General features: G+C 26.5%; 1 protein-coding gene across 3 annotated transcripts; it reads right to left on the bottom strand.

The window, feature by feature from the left end:
* Positions 1 to 44: 44 nt before the first annotated feature.
* LOC136982396 (alpha-1A adrenergic receptor-like) lies at positions 45 to 26,703 on the bottom strand. 3 transcript variants are annotated; one of them, XM_067278896.1, is made up of 3 exons: positions 26,240 to 26,703; positions 8,128 to 9,291; positions 45 to 1,335 (listed from the first exon to the last, which is right to left on the bottom strand). In XM_067278896.1, the coding sequence occupies exons 2-3, from the start codon at positions 9,122 to 9,124 to the stop codon at positions 914 to 916; spliced, it is 1,419 nt and encodes a 472-aa protein (XP_067134997.1). In that variant the 5' UTR covers positions 9,125 to 9,291; positions 26,240 to 26,703; the 3' UTR covers positions 45 to 913. The 3 variants fall into 3 exon arrangements, with proteins under 3 accessions (XP_067134997.1, XP_067134991.1, XP_067135004.1); XM_067278890.1 differs by having other exon boundaries at positions 8,128 to 9,271; XM_067278903.1 differs by lacking the exon at positions 26,240 to 26,703 and adding an exon at positions 20,385 to 20,684 and having other exon boundaries at positions 8,128 to 9,271.
* Between the last annotated feature and the right edge of the window lie 1,012 nt (positions 26,704 to 27,715).

Raw genomic sequence — 27,715 nt, 5'->3', positions numbered from 1 at the left:
ACCAGAAAAAGAAAAAAAAACGAATATATCTCTTTAATTATTTCAAGAAAATTTACATTTTTCCGTTGTACCAAGCTTTTTTTATTATTAATTATTATTATTTTTTAATTCATTAACATTCAAATTTGTCAACTATCAGCTTGGAATACTGAAAGAAAATCAAATTGGACGTTTTACGTACAAGTTAGGAGGGATGACTACTATAGTTACTTATTTATTTTTATGACAGAATTAGGAATTAATTGAGTTTGCTTCCTTTCGAGACAAAACATACGGACAATGAAATGGTACAGTGCAACCAGATAAATATTATTTGCAAATGATCCTTATTTCACGCTAGAGGAAACATTTTTCCGTCTTAAATTCGAAACAAAAACGCGATTTAAATATTGGATAACTCGAAAGTGCGTCAATTTTTCACCCTATTGACACCGAATTATCGGTAAGGATAAAGGATTTTTAGGATGATCGGGTGCGATAAACTATGTTCAGCAACAACAACAACATAGAACCTCTAAATGTGTCAACAATCAGACAAAATTTATGTCCAGAGGATGAAGACACCTCCCTGTATTGCCTTTTCGGTGAAAGATTAGAGAGATGTAACATTAGCTTATGTTACATTCTCTAATCACTGAGCATTTTACAAAAATAGATGCCACACTTTTTGGCAAGGACAGCCTCATACATTACTAATATTCTTTATTTTAGTGCTATTTTTTCTAACACATGTGTGGAAGAACGTGCGAAGCTTTTATATCACTAAAAACCACATTCTTAAAACGCGCGCCCTTCTAATCTTTGGCAAGTGCGTGTATGTGTACTAACTACGGGCAATAGATTTGCGCGTATGCGCAATATTACTCTTGGAAGCTAATAAAGAGCAGTGCAAACTAGTGTCATATGTATATAGTTATTGCTCATCTGGCAGTAAAGCTTCCCTATTGCCCGAATCAATGATATCGCATCCATTTAGTTGTGGAGGTGTACCTGGAGGGCAGTCTCTTTCTTCTAAGGACGACATACGACTGGACATCTTACTACCGGTTTCGTTATCGGAGGATGTACCTTGTTCCCTTTTGGCTTTACCTAATGGCACCCTTCTGGTACTACGGAATGTAAAATGTATAGTTTTCGAACTTATTGATCTGCTATCTCTTCGACTACCTCGGTGTATGGTTAGACCTTTACAGCGAAGGACGTGACGGAAGGCTCGTTTGAAATCCCTACTTGAACAAGCGTAGATAATGGGATTCAAACAGCTGTTGAAGTAACCTGTCCAGAAAAATACATCGAATAGTAAATCGGGGATGTTACACTTCATGCAAAGAGTACCTGAAAAGAGAAATATGAAAGTAAATTAAATATTACTTGATTTTTTACAGTAAATCTATATTCTTATAGCACTAGAATATTTTTAGAGTTTACTTTGATGTTTATATTGTAATTTTATAAATGTCTGACAAGTAGAAACACTTTTTAAATTTACAAAATAGCAATTGTAACTAGGAAAATTCCTTCATCTTCTATTTCTTTTATTAAGCATAATTTAAAAAAAAACAAAGCTACAAATCTAACGGTTTTTTAATTACATCGATTTTTCAAATTCCTAAATTTGCATAGTGTTTTTTTTATTCAATTCATTTCAATTGTTAATATTACACGAAGTTACTGTAATTTCAAATTGATTATTAATAAAAAAAAGAATAATTATAATAATTTCAACTCTTAACACAAATAAAAGCTATAAAAATTCAAAATATTTAAAAAAAATTCATTAATAAATATTCAATTACAATCATAACAGACATCAATTTTTAAATATTATTTTTTCATAAAAATTATTAGAAAAATAAGCATTTTAATGCCAAAATATAGCACTATCAATAACAATTTTAATTTAATAAACAATAAAGTATATTTTAATATAATTATAACGTATTAAAAAATAATTCTTTAAAAGTCATTTTGAAAAAATATGTATAGATATATAATGTGATATGTGCAGATTTATTATGGTTGTTGAAATCGTCCATTTTTCCTTTCAACTTTAGTCTACTTAAAGAGTGATGCAGTGGATCTATGGAGCGAGTTATTGGACGCTTCAGAAATTGGAATTTTGTGAACAAAAATGAAATTTTCTCTACTAACCGGAGAGAAACTGCATCGTGTCAAGGCTAACGTTCTCTAACCCACAGCTATGTGTTCGGCCAAGTAAAAAGTGTTTAACTCAACTCAACTTTATCTTTATAGCTTCTTATTTGATTTCTAAAATATATAATAAATTATTAAAGTCTTTTTCTATACAAATCATACCGTTTTTTAACTAAGAAGTTAATGATGTTTATATGTAATTAGATATAGAATAATAATAATAATAATAATCATTCTTTCTTTTTTTAATTACAGATGCTAGATTTGAGCTTTTATATATTTATTGACCTATATATGTGATCTTGAAATCGGGAAAGTTCTCTAGACGTGAGCTGAGCACTTGAAAAGACACAGCGGTTACTCATAGATACCGCAAGAACAAATCAATTAATGTTGATATCCGTTTTCTGTTTTTTCTCTTTTGTTTTCTGTTAGAAGAAAGCAGCAACTATAAATTGATTTTGTTCGAATAAAATGTTTAGATTAGAATTTTTCGAATTATATATAAAAGTTTCAATTTTATAAATATTTATTTATATATTTTTATATAGATTCTATTATTTTATACCTACAATAAAGGGTCCCATAAAAATATAGAACTGTTAAATTCGCCTTTAAAATATGGAGTTATTATGTTTACATGGGGTTTTTCAACAAGATTTGTAATTTAAATCCTTCTTTATGAATTTCTAAACACGGATTTAAATTTATAAGATGAAAAAAAAAACAATTTTTTTCATTTAAATATGGTGCTGTGAAAGTGTAGACCGTTATATCTATTAAAACATAAGCTTTGTAACTTATAAAAAGGATGTTGAGTATCATTTAACAAATTATTTTATATTAAGTATTTATAACAAATTCAAAAACATACATGCATTTAAATTAAAACATAAACTCAAAGATAAAAAACGTTATCACGATAATGAAAATTAAGCATACATATTTTATGTTAAGTATTTTTTATTACGTTTTCTAACAAATTATCATCATTAAATTTTTAATTTATTGTATTCTCGCCTATTAAAATTTTTATACAAATTATTAAAATAAGTTTCCATTGAGAAAAAAACAAGAAATAAATTGAAAAAACGCAACTATACTTCTACAAAACAGATAAAATACGTTTAGTATAGTTCAGGTGATGTTCTTAGTAAGTGTAACAATCAATATGAGCTATGTTGGATTTTTAAAAATTGAAGAAGATATTATATAATATTTTAGATATTAATATCAAAATTACATATCGCAGACGTTACTTCCAATAATTTTTCAATCTTAATCTATTTAACTCTCTTTATAAACGTTTTTATTATTTGGCATACAAGACGAACATAATAATAATTCCTCAGAAAACTTATAAGACAAAGTTTATAAATAGTGGATAAATATTAACACATTTATCACGAAACCTTATTAAAATCTGAGAGATATTAACAACAAAGTCCTGACAAGATCAAATATAAATATTCAAAAAATTAAGTTAATTTGATGTTAAATGATCAAACAATGAAATCCTTATAACATCAATCAGATAACTTTAATACTTCAATTATCAGATTTTGTAACAACTCTGAAGTAACTTCTACAGAAATTTACCATTTAAGTATTAAATTTATGAATCATTTTAAAGATAGTTTTTAATAAATTGAGTCAAATATGTGCTCCATGTTTATGTAAATATTTTATTTAATCAAGAAATTATAACATTAACATTATGCATCTACAAAAGAAAATGATCAAGAAAGTCGAATATGACTTTTGTTATTTAACAAAAACAATTTAAACATTAAAAACATGTTTAAGTGTTGTTTAAAATTAGTCTAAATTTATATATAAATAATTGTTAATAATGACTAAAACGTATCGAGTTATTAAAGCACTCCACACAGGATACAAACAGTGTATCAACTTTGAAAGAAATTCAAAATATTTACTTGTAACAGATATTGATTTTTCCACTTATACAAGTACTTGTAAAAATCGATAAGTAACTCAATTGATCGAAATGCTGACATATTACTTTGTTATTAATCACTAGACACAACTTGTTACCAAAGAAAACTAGTTAAAGTAAATAAATCTTTTATTTAGTCAAGTCTATATTGTATGCAAAATACTCGAGAAAACTTTTTAAAACGATTATATTCTTCAATATTTACAGAATTTACTTTTGTCTTTTAAATTTCCATGCCAGAAAAAATTCTTTAATCAACTAAATATATAACTTTTACCTGTCGATAAATGTCACAATTTACTTTTGTGTATCATCCATTACTTTAGATCTTCTTTATATAACTTCCACCCACGCTTAAATGAGAGTCAAGACGGCGCCGTTTAAGTTTACCAAACTATGACTGACTAAGTTAATTGAAAAAAGAATTGTTCCTCATCATCAAATTTATTAAAAAAAAAAAAAAATTCAGGAAAGTTAATTCGGTGCTCTATTGGCACCAACTGACCGCAACGTTTCTATAAAGAGATTTACTCTTTGAACAAGTGAGAATATGTTAAACAAGCGACTTAAGAGTTGGCAATGATGAGCTTGGCTGAAATAATTTTTTATTTTTCTCTCTCTCTCTCTCTCTCAACAACTCTTCGATTTTGTCAATGTAAAGGAGAGAAAAAACATGGTAGAATGATTGATGATTATGGCATGGTGGAAAGATTGTATCGAAGCTTTGATACATCGTTTCTAGACTTTACTGCGCGTGATCATAATGGAAACGAATTTCTGCATTGCTAAACTACTCTTGTTTTTAACTATAGGTAATTCACTTTTTTTCTCCACTTGAAAACGCTCTACAATAGTTTAGAAAGTTGTTAACATCGCATGCCTTTGTAACTGGGGTTAACTCTTAAAAAAATCAAAGTTAATTAGTTTTTATAAAAATTTTGCTTTAAAATTTATCTCGTCTTCTGAAATATCTAAGAAATTGTTATAAAATTGCTGGTTAAGTTCATAATTTTTAAATTACATGAAACATTATGTAAATTTTACACAAAAAATGAACCGTAAATTGTCTCTTGTAATACAAAAATAAAATAAAATAACGAATTAAAAATGTTTTTCCCCTGAAATTTTGATATGTAATAAAACTATTGACGGGATATTTCAGACCTTTTATTACTGTTTAATAAATTAATTTAATTTTTTGCTCAATAACATGAATTAACTGGTACGATTAACTTGTATTGGTAACTATACTGGTAAACTTCAATATGTAAACCGAATTTCATTGAAATACATTCAAAATTATTGAATATTTATTAATATGAAAAATTTAAAAAGATCTATTTTTGTTAATACATTTAACATATTGATATAAGAGCAAGTTTGACGAAATGCAAAATTACTTGTATACAGATATCATTAGATCTTTACAGAGTTAATTGCATATTTCAAATTATTGGATATACGTTAATATGGAAAAAATGAAACAAATAAAACATTTAATTTTGTGAAATCATATGAGATATATTTAAATAAACTTTGAATTATGTTATATGTAAAATTTTTTGATTTATATCTAGAAGAATTAAAACAAACAGAAACAGATTTGTGTACTGTACATTTGAAGCATTTAAAAACCTAAAGATATAACTTTTATAAATTCCAAGATAAAATTTACTTAGGCAAAGGATAGACATGCAAACGAACAAAGGGTAGAAAATCAGACAAATAAAGCAATATAAAGTAGTTATTTAGAAAACACTTGTAAGTTATAATAAGTTCTGTCCAATTAGTAGAGTTAATTGAATAATATAAACAGTTATAAGGAAAGCAATTAAAATTATATTTAAATAAAGTCATTTTTTAGGTAAAAACAAACAAAAAAGGTGAATGAAAATATTCAAACCTTTAATTTCTTCATATGGAATTTAAAAAGTTTCAAATGAGTTCTCTAATTGTTAAAACAGAATATTTTTCTAGCAAATCTGTTGCAGAATTCGCAGCAAAGACTTTATATGTGACAAGAGTGAGTAAATAAACCTCAACAGTTTTGTAAAGTGGAAGAAACAACAACAATTATTTTAATCACCAAATAAAAACAAAGGAAAAAAACCTAAAAACAATTTAAGAAAATTGTATCGTAACTGTTGGTCAATATATTATTTCACATTGCAACAAACAGCCCATTAAAACTGAAAGGAACCAAGCGTCATAAAGTCCTTGAAGCATTTCGATTTCTGTTTACCATAACAGAAAAGAGTCCTTTTTCCTAGACAATACGAAGACGACGATTAAGAGTTTTGTAAGACAGTGTAAATTGGAGATTGCACACAAAAATTTTATGACCCTTATACGGGTAAATAGAAGGGATATAAGATATTTAAAATGTGGGCCAGGGACAAAAGTTAGAATTTGATCTTAATCTCATAAAATGATTCAAAATAAATAAATAAAAAATATAATATATATATATATACATTTTTCTAATTCTTAATAAAATTAAAAAGTACATTTAAAATACATCAATTCGAATTTTAAAAGTATTATTTTTATTTTTTAATGATATTAAAACAATGTTAATCTATCAGTATTTGTAAAATTGTTATAGAATTATTAAGTTTTTTTAATGTTAACAATTTAATTTCTTAGAAAAATAATATTGTAGTGGTAACTTATGAGAAAAATTATAAATTTTTACTCATTAACAATATTCGTTTTAATACGAAATATTTTTGATATAGAATTTATTTCTTAAATATTTATTCTTTTATTTCCATTCCTCTAAAACTTCATTTCGTTTCATTGTTGCCAGCACCAGATGTTTTTGTCATCTGAATAACTTCAATCTTTGAAATAAGACATTGCTAAATGTAAGATATTTTGTCTTTTTTCGAATAATAATAATAATAATAATAATAAAAGAAAGCACACTAAGTGATAGATATATTTTATCCCTCGAGGGAATATTCCAATTTGTTAATTTGTTTACTCTCCAATAATTAGAAGGAAAATTTTACTTTATTCTAAATCTAAATTTGGTTACAACTCTCATAAAATGCTCTCTTATAAAACTTTCTGCTTTACAAAAGAGCATTTTATTGCTGTCTTCTATAAAGCAGACTCTTTATTGCTGATGATTTTATATAAAACAACTTCGATTTCTTAGTTAAAAAATAAAAATAATTAATTTATAAATCATTTTTATAAGCAAAAAATTATTCAAAAAATTGTATTCAACTTGTTTTATTTTCTTCTAAGAAGCAAATTCTAGATAAGTTATATTTTCTTGAATGAGTTTATCATCATCTAAGCTTTTTTTTTAATCTGTTTTTAGTAGTGGCTAACTTTTATTTGATACAAGAAGTAATCAACTTTATTGGAAAATAATGAAGACTTGCAACAAAATTGAGTTACAATGGAAAACAGATTTAATGCAATGATATTCTCAAAAATGAGACCTTGTTCCACTTTTATTTTAAAAAATAAATAAATAAATTAGCTCTATTCGAAAAGAATTAAATTAAATACAGAATAAAAATAAGATTTATTACAGACTTAAAAAAAGTGTTTAAAAAAGTTTAATTTCTTATTTAAACATATCTTGTATTTTTGATTTTAAAATTGAAAAATATAGTATAACCTCCATTTAACGTTTTTGCTATTACAGAGCGATAAATGCAGGAATTATAGAATAGACTGCTAATACACAATCTAGTTAGTTCATAATATAACTGAGATACATCACGCTTATAATCTCATGAAATTATAGACTATAAATATAGATCGTCGGTTACTCTTCATTTACTACTCCATGAGCAGCCAATGATATAAATTATTACAGAAAAGAATTTGGACATAAAGTAAAAGTTAGAGCATCGTTATAAGCGAATTAAGTATCATAGAAAAATAAAATGAATTTGAAAATGTAAAATACAAAAATGCTAAATCGGGGTTGTAAAGTGTATATAACATGATGGTAAAATATTTAATACAGTATATATTTTAAAACGTATACTTACTGAATGGCAGAAGAAAAAAGAATGGAAACCAACATATAATGAAGACACCAACAACGATTCCTAAGGTCTTAGCTGCCTTTTTCTGTCTTCTGAACTTAGCTAATCTTCCCTGTAAACCGAGTACCGGAATCTTCACCGTGTTGGTCTCATATTTCTCTTTCTTATTGTGAGAATTAGAAGACACGACATGGTGCGTTCCTCCATGAACTCTCAGAGTCAGCTCTTTGGTATCCGCAGCTCCGGAAGTTTTAACTACTTTAACTCCTGTTTCTAAAAATTTAGTTTGTTTTGCAGCTGCCTTATATATTTTATAATAGACAACAAGTATTATTAACGTTGGAATGTAGAACGAAAATGATACAGAAAACAGGACATAACCCATTTGTTTATTAACTTCACAGACAAATGGATCTTTTGGGGGTGGTTCTTTCCATCCTAGCAATGGACCTACGGAAATGGCGATGGATAACACCCAAACGAGGATACATGCTACTATTGCCTTTCCGTGAGTAACTAATGAAGAATAGGTGAGTGGTCTAGTGACCCCGATATAACGATCGACACTGATGACACAAAGACTATTAATAGATGCTGTACAGCAGAGGACATCAGTAGCTGCCCAGATATTGCAGAAAACTTGACCGAAAAGCCATTTTTTCCCAAGTAGTTCTAAAGTAGCCGAAAATGGCAAAATACTTATCCCCAATAAAAGATCAGCGAGTGCTAAATTGACGATAAAACAGTTTGTAGCACTTCTTAACGATGGATTAAATATAACGGCCATTAATACTAAAAAGTTTCCACCAATTGTCATTACTATGATGAAAACAAGAACACTTCCCATAACAAGTAGAGTTGCTAGTTGAAAAGGCGATAAATCTTCCTTAAGATCAGCATCTTCGATGGTTTGATTCCAACTTGTACCATTTTCGGTTACGTCTAAATATATTGTTCCCAAATCGGGATCCGAACTCATGACAACCAGTGGATATTCCATATTTTACAAGTGAATGAAGAAAAAATTTTGAGCAATAGTCACAAATTTATGGTCGATGAAGTAGCCATTTGTAGATTGGAGGCAGTGATGTTCAATTGAAGATTCTATTCGAAGACAACGTTATAGACAGTAAACGATCATGGAGGCCTGCAAACAGATAAACAATTCTTTTATTTAATTAATATCAAAGTTTTAAATATAATTTTTAAAAAATATAAATTTATTTATTTTTTCTAAATTCTAAACGTTCAGAACTAAGGAAGTAGGGAAAAAATGTAAGCGGTAAAATGATTATACATTTTAAAATTAATCATTTTAATACATAAAACTTAGATTTAAAAACAAACAAGCAAATATATAGAATAAAGCATTTCATCATTTTATTCTATTATAAGTAACCTATAACTTATAATTTATAATCAATGAATAACTATTAAATAAATTGGTGCAATCATAACAAAGATTGTAAAACAAATCCATAAATTTTGATTTCCTTTTGAACTTTTTTTTATATATATAAAAATCTATTTTATATATTTTCTAAAAAATTATTTTTATATTATTAAATTTTAGATAAAATATGACTTCAATTTTCAGTCTTTTATAAAGCTTTTTGAGTTCGGAGAGAAGGTAAAAGAACGGATTAAGTCGGTGCTGTATCGATACTAATATGAGCTGAATAGCTTGTTAGATCTTTATTGTCCTCATACAAAGGTTGAACTCGATCAGATATTTGTTCCGAATATTGTCGACAAACGAATGGATTTATTATTGATCTCTTTTAATAAATAAAATCATAAGATTATTGTTAATCATTGTATAACGTTCGACATCGATCGAAAGAATTCATGAAAATTATCATTAAGAATAACTGCAAACAAACGGATAAATGATTTGAATGATGATTATAGGATAAGTAGCTATCGAAAGTTTTACTACTTCTTATATTTGATAAGAACATAAAGTCTGAATTCGATCAGCATCTTTTATAAACAGTATTGATCCGTAGAGGACGGATGCAAGTTCATCATTTATAATAGAGTCGGTTATAAAACAATGATTATTATAAAATTTGACCACTATTGAAACTTTTAACAAATATTATCATGCATTTTAAGCACATATTATCATATCTTTACGCTCTTTTAGTAAATATCATATGTCTTCGAGCGCATTTTTAAATATACACTAACTATTATTATGATTTTGTGGTCACTTCTTCATCATCATCGTGTATTTATAAGCATTTTTGATCATCATCATCATGATTTTGCGGGCATTTTAAAATTATTATCATGTCTTCTTGGGCATTTTAAAAATTATATAGCATGATATCTTTGAATTCATTTTAAGTAAAATGTGTGTTTTTGAATGCATTTTTATTAAATATTATCTTTGAATGCATTTTCAATACTCATCATCATGCCTTTTGTTGATATTTTAAAAAATAAATAGCATACTTTTGAATGCATTTTAAATAAATGTTATTATTCTTTTATGGGCGTTTTAAACAAATATCCTTAAATATTTTTGTTTTTTTGATAAATTTATCATTAACATTTTAAAAACTAATAACTCTAAATAAATCGAATAAATTTAAATAAAAATTCATATAAGAAAAGTAATTTTTCGATAGTTTCATATGAATTTCCTTTAGTATTAAATGCATCGAAATAATTTAAAGTGATTTGTGAGAGTTATAAAATCTATTAAAATTTAAATATTAAATAGCATTTAAATTAATGATAATAGCCTAATCATTAAATATATATTATATATATATATATGAGAATTTTAATAATTTCGGTCAATTTAACCTTCGATATTGATCAAAGTACAATATATACATAATAATATAGACTAGGATTTCTGACTCACGCATTCATAATATAGGATGTATAATTTTATCAATTTAAACAAAAATATACTAAAAAATATATTTTTGCAGCAAAGTTAATTAAAAATTCAAAAATATCAAAACATTTATGTACTTTTTTGAAAAAACTACTAGCCTATGTAAAAGAACAACAGTCAAATGCTTAGTTACAGGATATAATATAATTATATATTTGTTTTATTAATTGTGTGCCAGAAACTTTCACGATTTTTATTGAAATCAAAAAAGTTTGGTGACAATATAACATTATGATAATGGATTTAATCTAATCATATTCTATATAATAACTTTTGAGTGAAAATTTCGAAAGAACTTTATCCATCACACATTCAGTCACACCCAATACTGATTTCAAGCGCATTATATACATTCGCAATGAGGTTAATGTGCACAATACATGTATTCATGCTCATTTTTCCCATTCGAAACTCTCCATTCAATCTCATATTTCTAACTCTAGAATTTGAGCTCCTGTATTCATGCTCATCATTCGAAGTTCTCTATTTCTACTCATCTTCGAGCCTCTGCATTTGTGCTCATCTTTTCATTTTTGGAATACGGAGCTGGCCATTTATGCTCATCTTTCGATCCCTAAAATTAATGTCCGTTATCCTATTTCCAGAATTTAAAATCCTTACTATACTTTATTAGATAAAGTGATTCGGGTAATAAAATAATGCGATAGGTTTATAAAAGGAATCAACCAGAGCCGAACTTATAGATACGTTAAGCAAAGGATAGAATAGGATAGATGGAATAAAGCAATGCAACACTTGAGCGATCTGCCAATGGGGGTACCTCCCGGGACGACTTTCTATGAGAAACTCGTCCCTATTTAAATGTTAGACACGTGAAGATAACTCGGAAAAATCCACGTGGCCAATCCGTTGGTCAGATTGAACCCGCGACTGTTCAATGCTTTATCCACTCGGCCTACAGTTAAAGGCCTCATATTACTAAGTACGCTATTATTTGATAACCAGGGAAGGGCCTTTTATTTATCATTGTTTAGAGCCACAACAAGTTTAAGTCAAGCTCTAAAATCAACTATCAAAAGTGTTTATTTTTATATAACTTGAACTATCAGTTAATCAGATCAAGTGCAAATGTTAATGTTTATCAAAAGGAATTTAATTAATTTTGAATTTTGGAAAATTCAGATTGTTTTTATAAAAATATTAAAATTATAAAATAAATTTTAAGCCTTTAAATATAGTTAAATAAATAAAAATATTGTTTATACGTAAAGATATCATTAAGATTAAATCAAGCGGATAAATTGCGGATACAAAAAAATCGTCGCTTTAAATAATTACTAAAATTATCAGCATTTTTTAATTCATAATTTTCAAATAACAGCAAATTGATGTTAGCATCATTTATGAATTTAATTATGATTAACTGCAACTAATCTTACGAGCGGTTGTCAGCTTAAAGGTTGATGAGTTAAAAAAAATTTTAAAATCATTTTAGAAGTGACACAAATGCCAATATTTATAAAATTACTTATCTGTTATCAATAAATAAAATAAAATGTTTTAATAACAAAATTTATCAATAAATTAAACAATATAAACCATCGTTTAACTATCAATAGGTTACCAATAAACATCGAAATATATATATATATATTTTTAAATTGCATTTAAAAATTTAAAGTCGAATTAATTATAAATTTAAAAAATAAAATATAAAATGTGTCTTACAATTATCTCTACAATATTTCATCAGAAGGTAAATTTATAGACCGTAATTTCCTATACGTTAGGTTCCTTTCTCCATATTGAACAGTAAAAAATAATAATAATAAAAATATATTTAATTAATTCATTTCCTGCATGTAGATATTATTTCATAACCTTGTCAAGAATTTAGGCTAGTAGAATAATATTCAATAACTCGTGTCGCGATGGAGATTTACCAAGAATATGGATTTACAAGAAAGGTTATCAAGTAGGTAGTTGATACGAACAAAATTTAAAATATATAATCATACGATTGATGAAGAATGTAGTAATGGTTTGGTTTCCCCAACTTATTTCTTCGTTTAGTGTAGAAAACTTCTCTCAATTCGCTGGACACAGAAATGCAATTAAGGAAGAAATGAAACCTAGCTGAAGCAATCTCATACCATTAGTCTCGATAGTAAAATTTTTTTTTCTATTAAAGATTATTCACCCCTCATTCTCATTATTGAAGTTAAGATTTATGGATTCTGTAATTTCTCTTCTAAAAATTCCGCGAATTATTTTAAGTATATTGAAATTAAAAACGTTAATTTTATTTCGTTAAAATGTTTCACATGTTCCTTCCCCCTTTTTTTTCATTAAATTGCTATAAAATTATTAATTTTCTTTTTATTAAAATCATTGTCTCCATTGATACTCTCTAATTTATTCAAGCGTTTAAAACTATCTCATGTACAATATATTTATAGTTATTTTAAATTGAAAAATATTATATAAAATGTATTTTATAATATTTTTTATGAGAGTTTTATGAAAATTAAACGTTAAAGTACAATTTTTTATTTATTAATTTACATTTTCATAAATCAGAGATAGAAGGAGGCTTCTTTGCATAATCCTGAATAAAAATTATGATCAACGAAAATCATTAATATATTATTGAATGACATTATCGGAAAAAATAAGTTATTTTTAAAAATATTTTTATTCAGGTTCTACTAGTTTAATTTGAATAATAAAAATTGAATGATTAATATATAAAAACATTGATCGATAATGTCGACAGTATAAGATAATTTTCAAAGATTAAGAAATATTTAAATATGAATTACAAAACTTTCCAAAAAATTCTTTTTAATTAGTCAATAAACAAGTGAATAGAAGGGTAAATTTGGTAAGAAACTGCAATTAATGCACGAAACTTCATAAATTAGACTAATAAAAATTTTTTAAACTTTGATTTAAAAAAAATATGATAAATGAAGCGAATATATTTAATGAAAAATTATATGATTAACTAAAATAGAATTGAGGATATTTGATTATCTTCCAATTAATTCGTAAAAAGTAGAAGAGTAATAATCCAATTAATCGTTTATTAGGGGCATCGACAAGAAATCCGATTAATCGATAAATGCGTATAACATTAACTTCTATGTAATGTATTCAGTAATGAAAGCAATAAAAAGGTACAGGAAATGGTGCAACAGAATAAAATCTTCCTAAAAGGTGTGGGGTTCGGATCTGACTCCAGACTAAAACATATATATATATATATATATATTTCTATATTTATTCTTGGTGTTTTATTAGGGTGGATATATTAAAAATTATTAGAACCAAATTCACGAGATGAGTCTGAATCTCACGTGTGCAAATGCTCTTTTTCTGACTAGTTATAAATATTTTTGAGTTACTTATTAGAGCGTAAACACTTAGTTTACAAATACGATCGAATTTATGACGTATATTTGGATCTTTAAATCTTGCTTACTTTTAAATGGATACTGAAGTGAATTCAGGATAATACACATGACAAATAATCCCTATCGTTTTTTGGAAACATATCTATCACTTAATATACAAATGCTTTTGTACAACCTGATTTTACGCATACATTTTTTAAAATTATCTTGAAAATTGATAAGTAATCCATACAGAAATGTAAACATAAGAAGGACGTAAAGTAGCATTACGAGTATAATTGTTTGCATTATGATGCCTCGCCTATCATTTTTTTCTAGATTCACCACTGAATAGACGTCTAATTTATGCGCTAGTAATCGAATAGAATCGAACTCACGACAAGGGTTCGGTCCCTTGTCGTGAGTTCGCGAGGTCAAACGCATTTAATTTATGAAACATTTCGTTTATCCAAAAGGACACAAAGAGATCAGATTCGTGATGTTGGTTCGGTTCTCAAATTATTTTTATTTTTTAGTTTTTTAAAACAAGAATCTGCTTATTAAGGAAATAAGCACCCAGTTATTATATAAATAACAACAATAAAAAATTGTTTACATAAACTTCTAAATATATAATAAATCATATTAGTATATAGAAACATGAAAATTATTTTACGGATTTTGATATTACACTATATGCAATTCGTGATGAATTGTATAAACATTATATTATACATTTCTGTAACAGCTACTACCACTTTACTCCATTGAAAAATGTATTTTTACTAGAATAAAGTGATCGTCAAAGTAAAATATTTTATAACCGTGTAAGAAAATTTTTTCCAATATTACACAAAATTTTATAATAATATCCCCAGCTATAAACAACTCATGCAAATTTCAGAATAATAATCGAGCAAGATTATTGCTCTAACACCTTTTTTTTTAATATCTTGAACGTTATTGATACCTTATATGATATCAAATAGACAAGCAATAAACAGTATTTATCGAGTTACAAAACTGATATTTTCTCGTTTAGCAACTGAATTTTAATGAAGTATTTTAGCCATTTTGCTTCAAAAAAATTATCTTTTTAGAGTAAAAAAATCTAATTTATTTTTTAAGTTATTTTTTTATTAAAAAAAGGTTGAATAATAACACTAGATCATCATTGATTAAGGTGATTAATCGGTTTGTATTCGATTCAAGTAGTTATTAACAGTTGATTTTAATCAGATATTTTTCAATTAGATCAATAAAAAGTATTCTTGAGTTTTTTAGAAATGAAAAAGAATTCTTCTAAATTATATAAATAATTTTTTTCTAAATTAAAAAAAATAAAGTTTTGTTTAGATGAGAAATCAATTTTATAATCGTTTTCATCTAAACAAAACTCGATTTTTTGACTACAATTGATTTTTAGAAAATCGATTCTTTTTGAAACTACCATGGATTCTAATCTGCAATCAATTCTCATTTTATACAAATAAAAACCGATTTCAAGTACAATGGACCATCTTTACAACCCGATTTTTATTTTCTTTTTCTTTTTTATTCCGCAAATATCGATTCGAATTCTCTCTTACTCTTTTCTAAAAACATTAATTCGAAAAATTATATAGTATTATATACAGTATAATTTTAAATATTTCATTAAAAATACGATTAAATTTGTTAAAAATCAATTTTATTTTTCGCTAATTTACAATTTTCTATATTGATTTTATTTTTGAATTTTAATAATAATAATAACAAAAAAAATATTAAATTTTCTAAATGTTATCATCGATTTTTATGTAATAGTAACTGTCAAATATTCAAAAGTAATTATAAATTCATTTTTGTTCAGGAGCGACCTTGAAATGTAAAGAAGTTCCATCAAATTCGTCTTACTAAACAAGACTTAGCAAATAACTTGTGTTATTTAAAGAACAAACAAATTCCTAGAAACGCCAGTAATCTTGATAGATTTTCAAGATTTTGGATCTTTTATGTCTAACCAGATTTTACATGCCTTTTTGTCTTCGTTCCTTCTTATCAGTTGCTTCTCTCACCCCATTAAATTGCGCTATCATAGTTATTTTTCCCCCATTACACTTCATTAAACATATAGTTATATATGCTATCTTCATTCTAGAATTCCGATCCATTAACAAAATTTATTTGATAAAAATTAACTAAATTTTTTTTTATTATATATATATATATATATATATAATTCCTATCAATGTCTTTATATAATATCGATTTTGTCATCCTTGTCATTCGTTTTTTCACTTGACAAATTTTCAATAAAAATAACAAGAAAACAAGCGATGCTCTATTTAGTAATTCGCGCTTATTCCTTAAAAAATATATTTAAAATATACATAAAAAAGTTTTTAAAATCAAAACTTAACCTTTTTTTTATATTATCGCATACAAAATTCGTTTATTTTTGATGCTTACAACGAAATTTTATACTTAATTTTCCGATAGATTAATCAATAATTAACTAATATTGTTTATTTGAATTTAGGAAATAACTAGAATGTTTTTTAGAAAAGTCTATAATTCGTAAAAAAAATTTGTCCTTTTGTTGTTTCTTTTTTTATTTTTAAATTCTCAAAAAACGTTTTTCACTCAATAATAATCGATTATTGCCACTTTCAGCTGTACTAATATTTCAAAAAGTGGTATTCAAAATTTTTTTTTTTAGCGTTTATTTTTTGCTTTTTGATATTTTATATTTAATTTATTAATTTATTTCCTTATTTTTATGAAAGAAAATATCCTATTTTAATAATTATAAATGAGTATTTAATAGAATTTTTATATCTAAACGCTTATCGAATTTGGAAAGTAAGTAGCATCATTGCTTCTTTTTTTTACAGGATGAAGGATAGTTTCTGAATTTTTGCAAAGCAAATGTGTATATTTTTTCTATTTTTGCATATATTATTTTACCTAAAAATTTTAAAAATTAATACATTTTTCTTCGGATAACTTTTTCTTTTTTTTTCCAATTGAAGTAAAGTCAAACCCACGTTTAAAATAAAGTATCCAAACATAATTAGATTAAATGGATCTTACACTTGATTAATCGATAACAGATAACTAATTTACAAAGGCACGTAGTCTATTAATTATGAATAGATTTTCGATGAAGATTAATACATTAAAACTTATACAGACGTGAAAAAATTAATTGCAGCAGTAAAATATTTATAATTAATAATTATAAACTTGACTTCAAACATTACTGCATTCTCGTTCTTACATTGAAAATAACTGCTTTTTTGAAAGAATCAAAATAACAATAATAAACTTTCGTGTTCAAACTAGCGAAGAATCTTGCAATTTTTTACTATTTCGTACCATTAATCCCACTCAGTACATTCACTGTTCTTTTGAATGATTGTATGGGGTCAAGGGGTCATTTGTATCCACGAAGGTGGCATAGCCTGACCTCTTCAAGAATCAATCATAAAGATAATGTCAGGGGTTGTCATTCATTGTCAACCATCCGTGGTTTAACTCCACACACAATTGCTGAGCAAACAACGTGGGCTAGGAATGTTTTATTATTTTTTTTCTTTTACTCCTAAACTGTAGCTTTTGAAATTTTTATTTAAAAAAAAATTGAATGAAGTTATATTTCAAATAAAATATTTTATATATATTCATATTTATTTATTTAATGCTTATTTAATATAGAATGCCTTCTAAAAGCCGCAACTTCATGAATAAAATTTTAAAAATTTATTAAAAATATAGAATTCTATTTTGAATAAAGCAGAAGAATGCTCCTAAATTTCTATAAATTTAAAACACATTTTAATTTCGAAACACTTTAAAGAAGAAATTTTTAAAATTTATAAGATAATTAAAACACAAAATTTTAAATATGAAGCTATAAATATGTGTTAAATAATATGTTTTTAGTATAGTTTATTGGTTGATAATTCATCTAGCATTTGTAAACTGCATTAAAATTCCAGAAGTTTTAAAATAAGATGATTTTCTTCTTTAGAAATATTCTTTTTTTCGTTTGGACCAAAATTGGATAAATATATATATATCAAGATGATAATGATAAAGATGATAATTCAACTTTTTCCGATATAAACAGCAGTTTTTGACCGGTGTCTTGTGACATGTGACCACAACAGCTGTTCTTACAGACAACTTGACCAGTGGCAGAAAGAAAAAAAAAATATATATATATATATAAAATTACATTATTTTAACCGATTAAAATGTGTTTTCATGTACATAAAACTGCTCTTTTTTCATTTTAAAAACATTTTATATATTTAATATCATATGTAAACAAAGATATTAAATAAAAAAAAATATATATATATAAAATAGAGCAAAAATTGCATTACTTCATTGCCAGGAGAGAAAAGGGGTAAAAATCAATAAAATCTAACTTTAAAAATCGAATTTATCTAAAATACGAAAACCGTTAACTCAATCGAATAATACAAAAGTTTTGAATAAGTCATTATACAACTTTTTTTGAGAAATTCGATAGATTTGTTATTGAAGTGCGTGACAAAAAATTTAAAATCCAAAAAAAAAGAAAGAAAACTGACAAATTTAAATTTATTTAATTTGAATCAACCAAATAAAATATTCCAATAAATATATAATACATTTTTTATCGATAAGTTTTGAATTTATGATTGAGCAGTTTCCTTTAAAATGATTTAACTGAGAATATTTCTAAGTATGCTGATAATTTATTATTTCATACGGATAAATTAAAAATTATATATTCTTTGTCCAATTTTTATTGCTAAAATATGATATAGAAAGTTAAAAAATAATAATTTGGAATGAAATTGTTTAGTTTTATTCGTAAAAATAAATGTTTTTGTTAGATCTTACCGAGAAAGTTTATTCGAAATCCATATACTAGCATTGAAAACTTTGTTTCAATAATATTCACTTTGAATTATTGTTACTTTCATTAGAATTAATCAATGAGCGAAAAAATAAAAATTATATAAAACTAATCTAAAATAAAATTTTTTGCATATGTAATTCAAAATAATTGCAAATTTTCTTCTAAATTTTGATTATTTTTAAACATTTTTGAAAAAATATAACTCGAAATTTTAATATAAAAAACGAACCAAGACTTTAAAATAATGATTTAAATAAAATTGTTCATATACATTTCAAAATCATTTAAAATAAATTATAATTTAGTAATTATTCAAAATCAAATCATTATTAATAATTTCCGAATAAATTTAAATTATGAATTAAAAATAAAAATATTTTCAGGAAATTCAACTGAAAAAAATGTCAAAATTTTAATTTATAAAGGTGTATAAGAACATTTTAAATTATTTTAATTAGTACAAGTAATTACGATTAATTTTAATTCATTAACAATAATATTTTTAATCATTGTAAAATTAAAATAAAGTAATAGATCTACTTTCTAAAAATTAAAGTTTTCTACAATATAAACGTCAGAATTTTTCAAACAATTCTATATTGTATGATAGTTATTCACAGTATTTTTGGAAAATAAAGTTTTCAATATTTGCTCAGTAGTATTTAGACAAAAACGTATCAGCACCTGTAAAACACGATTTCCTGCTTGGTAGAGTTGCTATGCAGGAAAACCAACTTCCTGCTATTAAATATATCTTACGTTCACTAGATACGTGATTTAAGCGAATTCGTAGAAACAATCATAAGAAATGTTTATTGTACATGTTTATATATATATTTTAAATAAAATTTCTAAAATTAAAAAAAAGTTAAATGCAAGAAAACAAACAAAAAACAGTATAAAAAGTTTTTAAAAGTACCCAGAAAATATGTGCTTGATAGAAACTAAATTGCATATTTTTACTTTGAATTTGAGTTTAGTTATTTTAAATTATAGTTAATTAATAAAATATTTTGAAAATTTAATAATAATTTAAAGCAGTAATATCATTTTTATACTTATAATAATATTAACTTTCTTAGAGAAAACTCACCTCCTGACTCATAAACAAAATAATACAATGAATTAATTCAAGAAAAATTATAAATATATCGTTTCTCTTCATGAAGAGATTAAAATATATACTATATAAACGATAAAAATTATCTAGTTTACGTTCATTGAAGACAAAGATATCAGCTAAAAGTCCGATGGACAGATTCTATACAAAGCTTTAAGAAGTGAAGTGACGTACTCAATGTATTGATCTATTAAAGGCAGCACAATAGCACAGAATCTGCCTGTCGCTAGCACAAAATTTGTTATGTTAGACATATCCCACAAACCAGTTCGCTGACACTGGTTGATTTCTGTTCTACTTTGTCAAGATCCAGAATGAATCCTTAGCATCGTTTCAAGTAAAGTCATGCCATGTACTAGCGCCTTCTCTCGTCGTTCCTCCATACTAAAATACTTATAGTACTTCCGCTATCCGTGTTCAAATATTTCTCCTTACTTAATCCGTCTTAATCCTGTTCTGGAGGTAAAGAAATTTTAACTTTTAATACGTTTAAAATCAGGTATTTTTCCAGTTGTTAAACGATATATTGATTACGGATGAAACACATGCCGACCCATTAGAAGATCGCAAACCGTTTTATACTAATTACTAAGTTATATCGAAGTCTTTATAGTGGCAATATTCCAAATTTACTTTCGATTCGAATCTTTATTAATTATAAAAGTGTCCTTTTAATAATTCCTCTTTAAATATTTACTAAAAATACTTATTATATAGTTATTTTATATAGCTTTCAATGCCTATATTTGCAGTTAGTTCTTTTGAAGGGATATCCCTTCAAAAGTACTTAAGTTTCCTCGCTTAAGCTGACAAGTGGCTGTAGAACATTTTTCTAGAGATCGAGTGTAAGTCTAGACTTTTAAAGGTTATTTTCGTGTGAACGATAACGTGTTATGTATAAAAATATCGGAAAAAATGTTTTCCTTAAGATCCAATTTTTTTAAAAAGTATCAAACTTTCTGATCTGTTAGTTTATATTCACGATAAAATAACCCCGACCTATTTATGAATAGAATCATAAACATAAGAATCGAAGCTAGAAATTTTTTAAAAACAATTCTAGTAAAACAAATTTTAATTTTTTTATTAACTTATTACTTTAGATCACAATCAAATATCACGCTATTAGTTGACGAGAAAACGTGTTACTGCTTTTTACATTAAGAGATTAGCAATAAAATCATGTAGGTCTGATGCTTTTAAAATAATTGTTATTTTCCATGAATCATATTTCTATGAAATCATCTGAGTGATTAAACAGTAGTAGCTCCAACGTGTCGCTATGAGGATCCAAGTTAAAATTCTCTTCCTACTCATTCTCCTCCGATACACCCACTACAACAATCTGTCCGCTTCATTGGCAGACAACTAGGATTTTTCAACTATCCAAACAGCATGAATCGCTGCAGTATAATTCACCCTCAGTCTGATATCAATAAAAGGCAAAAATATCCATTCACCACCGTCTAGGAATAACAATAATATTCTGGATTTCCAAGAGTTATAAAAACTTTTTAACATAAAAGAACGTTTTAACAGTTAAAAAATACACATAGCCGAGTGTAAATAATTTGACAAAATCAAACAGACGTATCGTCTACTTAAGTAGAATACATCATTATCTGAAAATACCAGCTACTTAGCTTCATTCAGCGATTGCTGTCGAGTATTTTTATGAAGTATAGGAATGCCAGATATTAGAGAAATAGTTGTTGAATCATCGTACCTGACAATCTATTGGTTTTAGATAGCAATCATCTTTGGTTGTTATTAAGAAAGAAAATACGAGAATACGTTTATTATAGGGTGACATTAAATATACTATTTTATTTTTTTATATAAAATCTCGAATATTTTATAAGATTAAAGCTTTATATATATCCGAACGCAATTTTAATTCATTTAGTAATGGTCTTCTATCGTATCACGATCGTATATCTTAAGTACGGCTCCCTCGGTATGTAAACGTGACGATTCTTCAAAGGTTGGAAGTAGTAGATTCTTACTCTCAATTTTCAAAATGTTTATAACAAGGCAAGAGCAATTTCTGTACACTTTTAATAACATCTGGTAAATTATTATCATTAAATTTAGATGTTGTACTATTTTTAAATGAATAATAAATTAGAAGGTCAGGTTTGTTAAGTTATACTTCCTATTTTCTATAATCTATGTATAAAATTTAATCATACGCAACCCTCATTAAACTATAACTTTTTCTGTTTATTTAACTTTTTTAAAATGATTTTTACCTTAAAATAATGTAAAATGATCGCGAATTGTTTCTTTTTAATAAAGATAATTAAAAATCAAGGGTGTTTTTGTAAATAAAATTAATTAAAATGGTCAATTTTACGCAATTATTTTAATATGATAATATCAAGAAATATATATCCTTCTACACTTTTTCCAGTATATAAACTTACATTATATATATCACACTCGTAAAAAATACTCTTAAAAATCTTTCTTTTACCGAAATAAAATCGAAAATAAACAAACAAAAACAGCATTTTATTCGGAATTTAAATATATAGGTTAAACATTCACCTACAAAAATTTTTGGGAAAAAAAATCGATATGACAATCTAAAATATATTATTATATAGTAAATCAATATAAATACAATTTATAATTTTTTTTATTGTGAAACAGATTTGTTGACGCCATGTGTATTGGAGTAATATAAACAATTCTGTGTGTATCATATATAATACATATTCATTATACACGTAAAGCATTACATGCAAAATGAAAGACTGGATAAAATGCGCAGCAAAATTCGACTATCATGTAAATTAATTCTCTTTTATTCTATTCTAACCCAACAGTTTCAATTTAAACGATCTGCGTGCCGAAAACTGTCCATCGTATGCGTTAATTATACAGAATTATGTTCATTATGGAACTACCGAGTTACACAAATTGCCTTGTTAAGAGACCATTTTGCTTCTTAAGAATATACAAAACTCTTTTTAAAATATATATATATACATATATACATATACACATATCAATCTCTTATTATAATATTTAAAACAATTTATTAAATAATTATAAAAAAATAAAATATTTTAATTATTTTCTATGCCTTATCTTTAATTAACATCATTTCCCTAACAGTTTCTATATACAGATTTTGATTAAAAAATAATTTAAAAAATACATATATTTTAAAATTTAATTAAATAAATATATTTAATTTTAAAATAATGAAAATAGTTTTGAAAAAATATTTAAAAATAAAAATTTTATAACACGCTTACACACACACACACATATTTTAATTATTTATTTCATTTATAAAAATAAATTATTCACGAAACAAGAACATTTAAATTGATTTCCACATTAAAATTAGTTTAAAAAATTATTTTTAATTGATGAAAATTTTTCAAAATTATTTTAAGAGCAGAAGAAAAAAGAAATAAAGTAAAATTATCAAACGAGCACCTTCAGAAAACAAAATGAAAATGGGATTTTGGATATTAAAAATGGTAAGATATAGTATAAAAATAATTGAGTTTAATAAATAAAACAATTGGATTTATTTTTTAGAGAAAATATTATATCCCGAACGTTTCAAAAATTAAAATAATTCAAAAAAAAGAAACAAAAAAATCCTTTCCCATAAAATAGTTTTTGGATGTATGCCAGTCTAAAATCTTTCCTTACGTGCATCAATAAAACGTCACCTTTACCATAACTTAACTTTTTACTTGCATTGATATAACAAAGCGCTTTTTCATAAGTTCTGATGATTAAAAATGAATAGGTTCACTTTTGGTGAGTATAAATCATGTCAAGTCTGTAATAAATTTGAAAATAATCTACCCAAAAATATTCTAAGTGGTTTGAAATAATACAATTAAAAGAAATATTTTCTTTTTATGATAATTATTTTGATATTAAGTGGCAATATGCCACAGTGGGATGTAATTGATATCAAAATTTACATTTTTTTGTCATTTATTAATATAATATTTAAGTTATTTTGTAATTATTTGTATTGTTTTTTTATTACTATTTTTTTATAGTTATTACCTGAAATTTCTTGTTTTTTGTGCGATTATTTGGATTATTAAACGCGGAAAATTTTACGAAATTAAATAAGATTTTGGAAATGTTTACTAAAAATATTACGGATTTTTTTTCCTGTAGTAGTAAGTTACTAATTAAGTTAGTAAGCAAAGTGTTAGTTGATTAAAAACACACAGAATCTCGACGCATTTGATATTTATTAAAAATACAAATAAACAACCCAAAAATCATAATAAAATTGTAAATTCAAACGGTGTTTCGTATTAAATTATTAAAATGCCAAAGACAATGAAACGAATGTCTCTTCCGAAAAATCTTACGAGCATCATCATCCTGCTGTTCATCTCGAAGGAAGCTTGTTCGAAAGCAAAATCTTCTTCGTATCTTTCGACCAAGAAACACAGAATAAGATATATTTTGAAGGCGAAGGATGGACGCTTATTTCTCTCACTGTATCCTTTGCTTGATTCCAATCATGTGACCTGACAACAGGAAGGTGTATCGTGGAGACAAGGCTAACATTTCTTCCCCATTTGCAACCCCCAAGCAAGCAGCCGAGCCCAGACCCGGGCGACAGAAATCAATACGTTTATGCTGCAGTTTCTGGATCGGAACATCTGAGCCCAGGAAGTCAAGGTGTGTACCTGCACACTGGGTCACCTGGTACCTGCAATCGCGACTTAAACAGCCCAATTTTGTTTATCACCACTTTACAAATTTACTAAACGTTGCATTTATACGGTATCTTGCTTTTTTAAATTGCTAATATTAATTTATATACTCGATTATTTTGCTTTCTCTTTTAACAATATGTATTTGCAATATTTGAATGCATATAATTTTTTATTTTTATTCCATTTTTCATATTTATTTTTGCTTTTAAATATACATATGCATGTATTTCTAATCGAATGTTGCACGTTAAACATTTTCCGACTCTCGTAAATATTACAGGAGATTCTTTTACATTTTAATAATAAATTAATAAATTAATTTATTAATTTTCTCTAAATTTTATATAAATAGGGGATTCTTTTTAAAATAAAAACATCTAAGCAACGAATTTATATTCGGCTGCATGCTAAGATGAAAAAATATTGTAAACACTTCTGTACGTATGGATGTCTGAACGTTTATAACTTTGTGTATGCAAATATTATCGCATAAATTAGCTCGAAAATGGAGAAATGTTCGCTTTTGAGGCTATTTCTTAACACAAATGGCTAACAAAGTCGGGGTCAATAGTGCACTTAATGTTTACATTCGTAGAAACTAGGCCTAGATAAAGGCTCAAATTTTACATTTATAAAAAAATCGAGTAAAGTATTAATCGTAAGCACGTTTACAAAACGAATAAAGGTACGAGCTAATTTGAGGCATAAATTATGGAAAGATATTAAAGATTTTGAGGCGAAATTCAAAAATATATTTTTCTTGTTTCTCCCCGATGCGGGAAATCTAGCGCATTTCAAGAACTGGAGGAAATCTATTCGGACCGAGATGAAGATTCCTTTTTCCCCTTTTCTTATTTTTTGAAAATTTCCGTTCTAAGCTTTTAATCTAAATCAAGATTTAAAAAAGTGTGAAAAATCTTGGAAACAAATTTCATGACAACTTTCTTATATTTCCAAGCGGAAAATGGAAGTTGATTTATTTTATTATTATTATTTTTTAGAAAAAATTAAACGAGCGAAAATACTTAATGGGGAATTTTTTTGTTAAACAATAAAATAAGAGTATAAATTTGATTTTTGACAACTTTCTATGGATTTTTTTGAACTACTTACTGCGTAAGCTTCGACAGTTAGAGATGTCAATGGTGGTCCCATCAATATGCAATTACTGCGTGACTTTGCAAAACATAAGAACAACTTGGTCCTCATCGGTTTTTCAAAAAAAATGTCTCCTAAAATGCGGACCAACCGTACCAGCACCCGTACCAACTACCGACTGGCTGAGCTCAAGCATTCATCAACCCTCCGCACAGCCTGGCTACCGGGATCCTACCACTCCATGTAGCCGGCACAGTGCAGGGGGTAGACGGCTACAACCGGGGTGAAGCTTCGGCATTCTATACAGTGATATGCCGAGGGGAGGTGGGAAGATCCGAAACCGCATATTTCCACCAAAAACTGCACGAAAAATAACGTAAACCACATCACGTGACGACGGCTGCACGTAAATGTGATACCCCTAAACGCACGCTGCATAGGACTAGGCTCTAGTCCCGACCGTGCCCTTCTTTGCCAACGCGGCCTTTACTTCTCCCACTCAGATACACGCCATTTTCGACAAGTGGTCTGTCGTACGCAGGATGGGATTTCGGTGGTCGGTGTTATAGAGCATGCGCATTTGCCATTTCCTCCTCTGACTAAACACTAAAGCTTAACCAGGCGAAACCGAAAAATGCTAAGATATCGAGGAAATATTACCTCGATTGCTATTTATACAGTTAAATCTTTATATAAATAAACGTATTTTTATTTAATATTGCCGTTTTTTTGTGCGAATTTATTAGAAAAGCGAAGTTTAATGATTTAGCACATGCGCACTATGTTAAATCGTTTGTCGCAACCTCAACCCGTGCTACATAATCTGCAAAAGAAATATATGAATAGGTGTACGTGTTCTTCTGCCAATAAAATATTCACGGGCTTTTCTCTATTTGTCATTAAAATAATAATATTGCGGTTTCAATTGCTTATTATTACTTCTTCGTTTATGTTTTATTTTCTTTTATTTTTCCTTTATTTTTTCATGAGGAACACAAGGAGGAGAAGGAGCAAAGGGAGAAAGAGAGAGAATGAGAAACAGTAAAAAAAGATGCTGAGTAACCTTGTAAATCTATTTTAACAATGTATCTTGCCAAAAATGATGGTGTACGTGTTATTTAGATGTTGTACAATCGCTATATGATTATTATATTTATTTACCTTTTTTCAATTACTCATGAGATGTACGAGTGGAACGTTTGTTTGTCTGTCTCGTCGAACATCTTTCAAAAACTCTTAAAAATTTACGTCAAATAAAATTCCAAGAGATTTTATAACTATAAAAATATATCGAAACTGATTTAGTACGTGTGTATGTCGCGCCGTTTTTCATAAATTTGAATGCATTTATCTTTGAGGTTAAAGGGGTCAAGGGCGCGACACAAATTTGGTTTAATGTCTTCTTTTGGGTATGATATAGCTACTTGAATTACATAATAATAAACATATGATAATTTTCTAGGACGTTTATGATAATAAAAAAGGATAAGA

Source organism: Centruroides vittatus, unplaced genomic scaffold (genome assembly GCF_030686945.1).
Source record: "Centruroides vittatus isolate TY-2023 unplaced genomic scaffold, ASM3068694v2 contig_1168, whole genome shotgun sequence".
In the NCBI taxonomy this organism is placed as follows: Eukaryota; Metazoa; Arthropoda; class Arachnida; order Scorpiones; family Buthidae; genus Centruroides; species Centruroides vittatus.
Note: the sequence above shows the minus strand (reverse complement) of the source record. Positions and strands in the feature narration are given on the sequence as shown.

Bases quoted from the DNA above. Each gene is read 5' to 3' on its own strand.
- LOC136982396 (XM_067278896.1), bottom strand. From the start codon at position 9,124: ATGGAATATCCACTGGTTGTCATGAGTTCGGATCCCGATTTGGGAACA. The intron at 1,336-8,127 runs GTAAGTATACGT...TTCTCTTTTCAG, and splicing joins CTTTTTTCTTCTGCCATTCA to GTACTCTTTGCATGAAGTGT.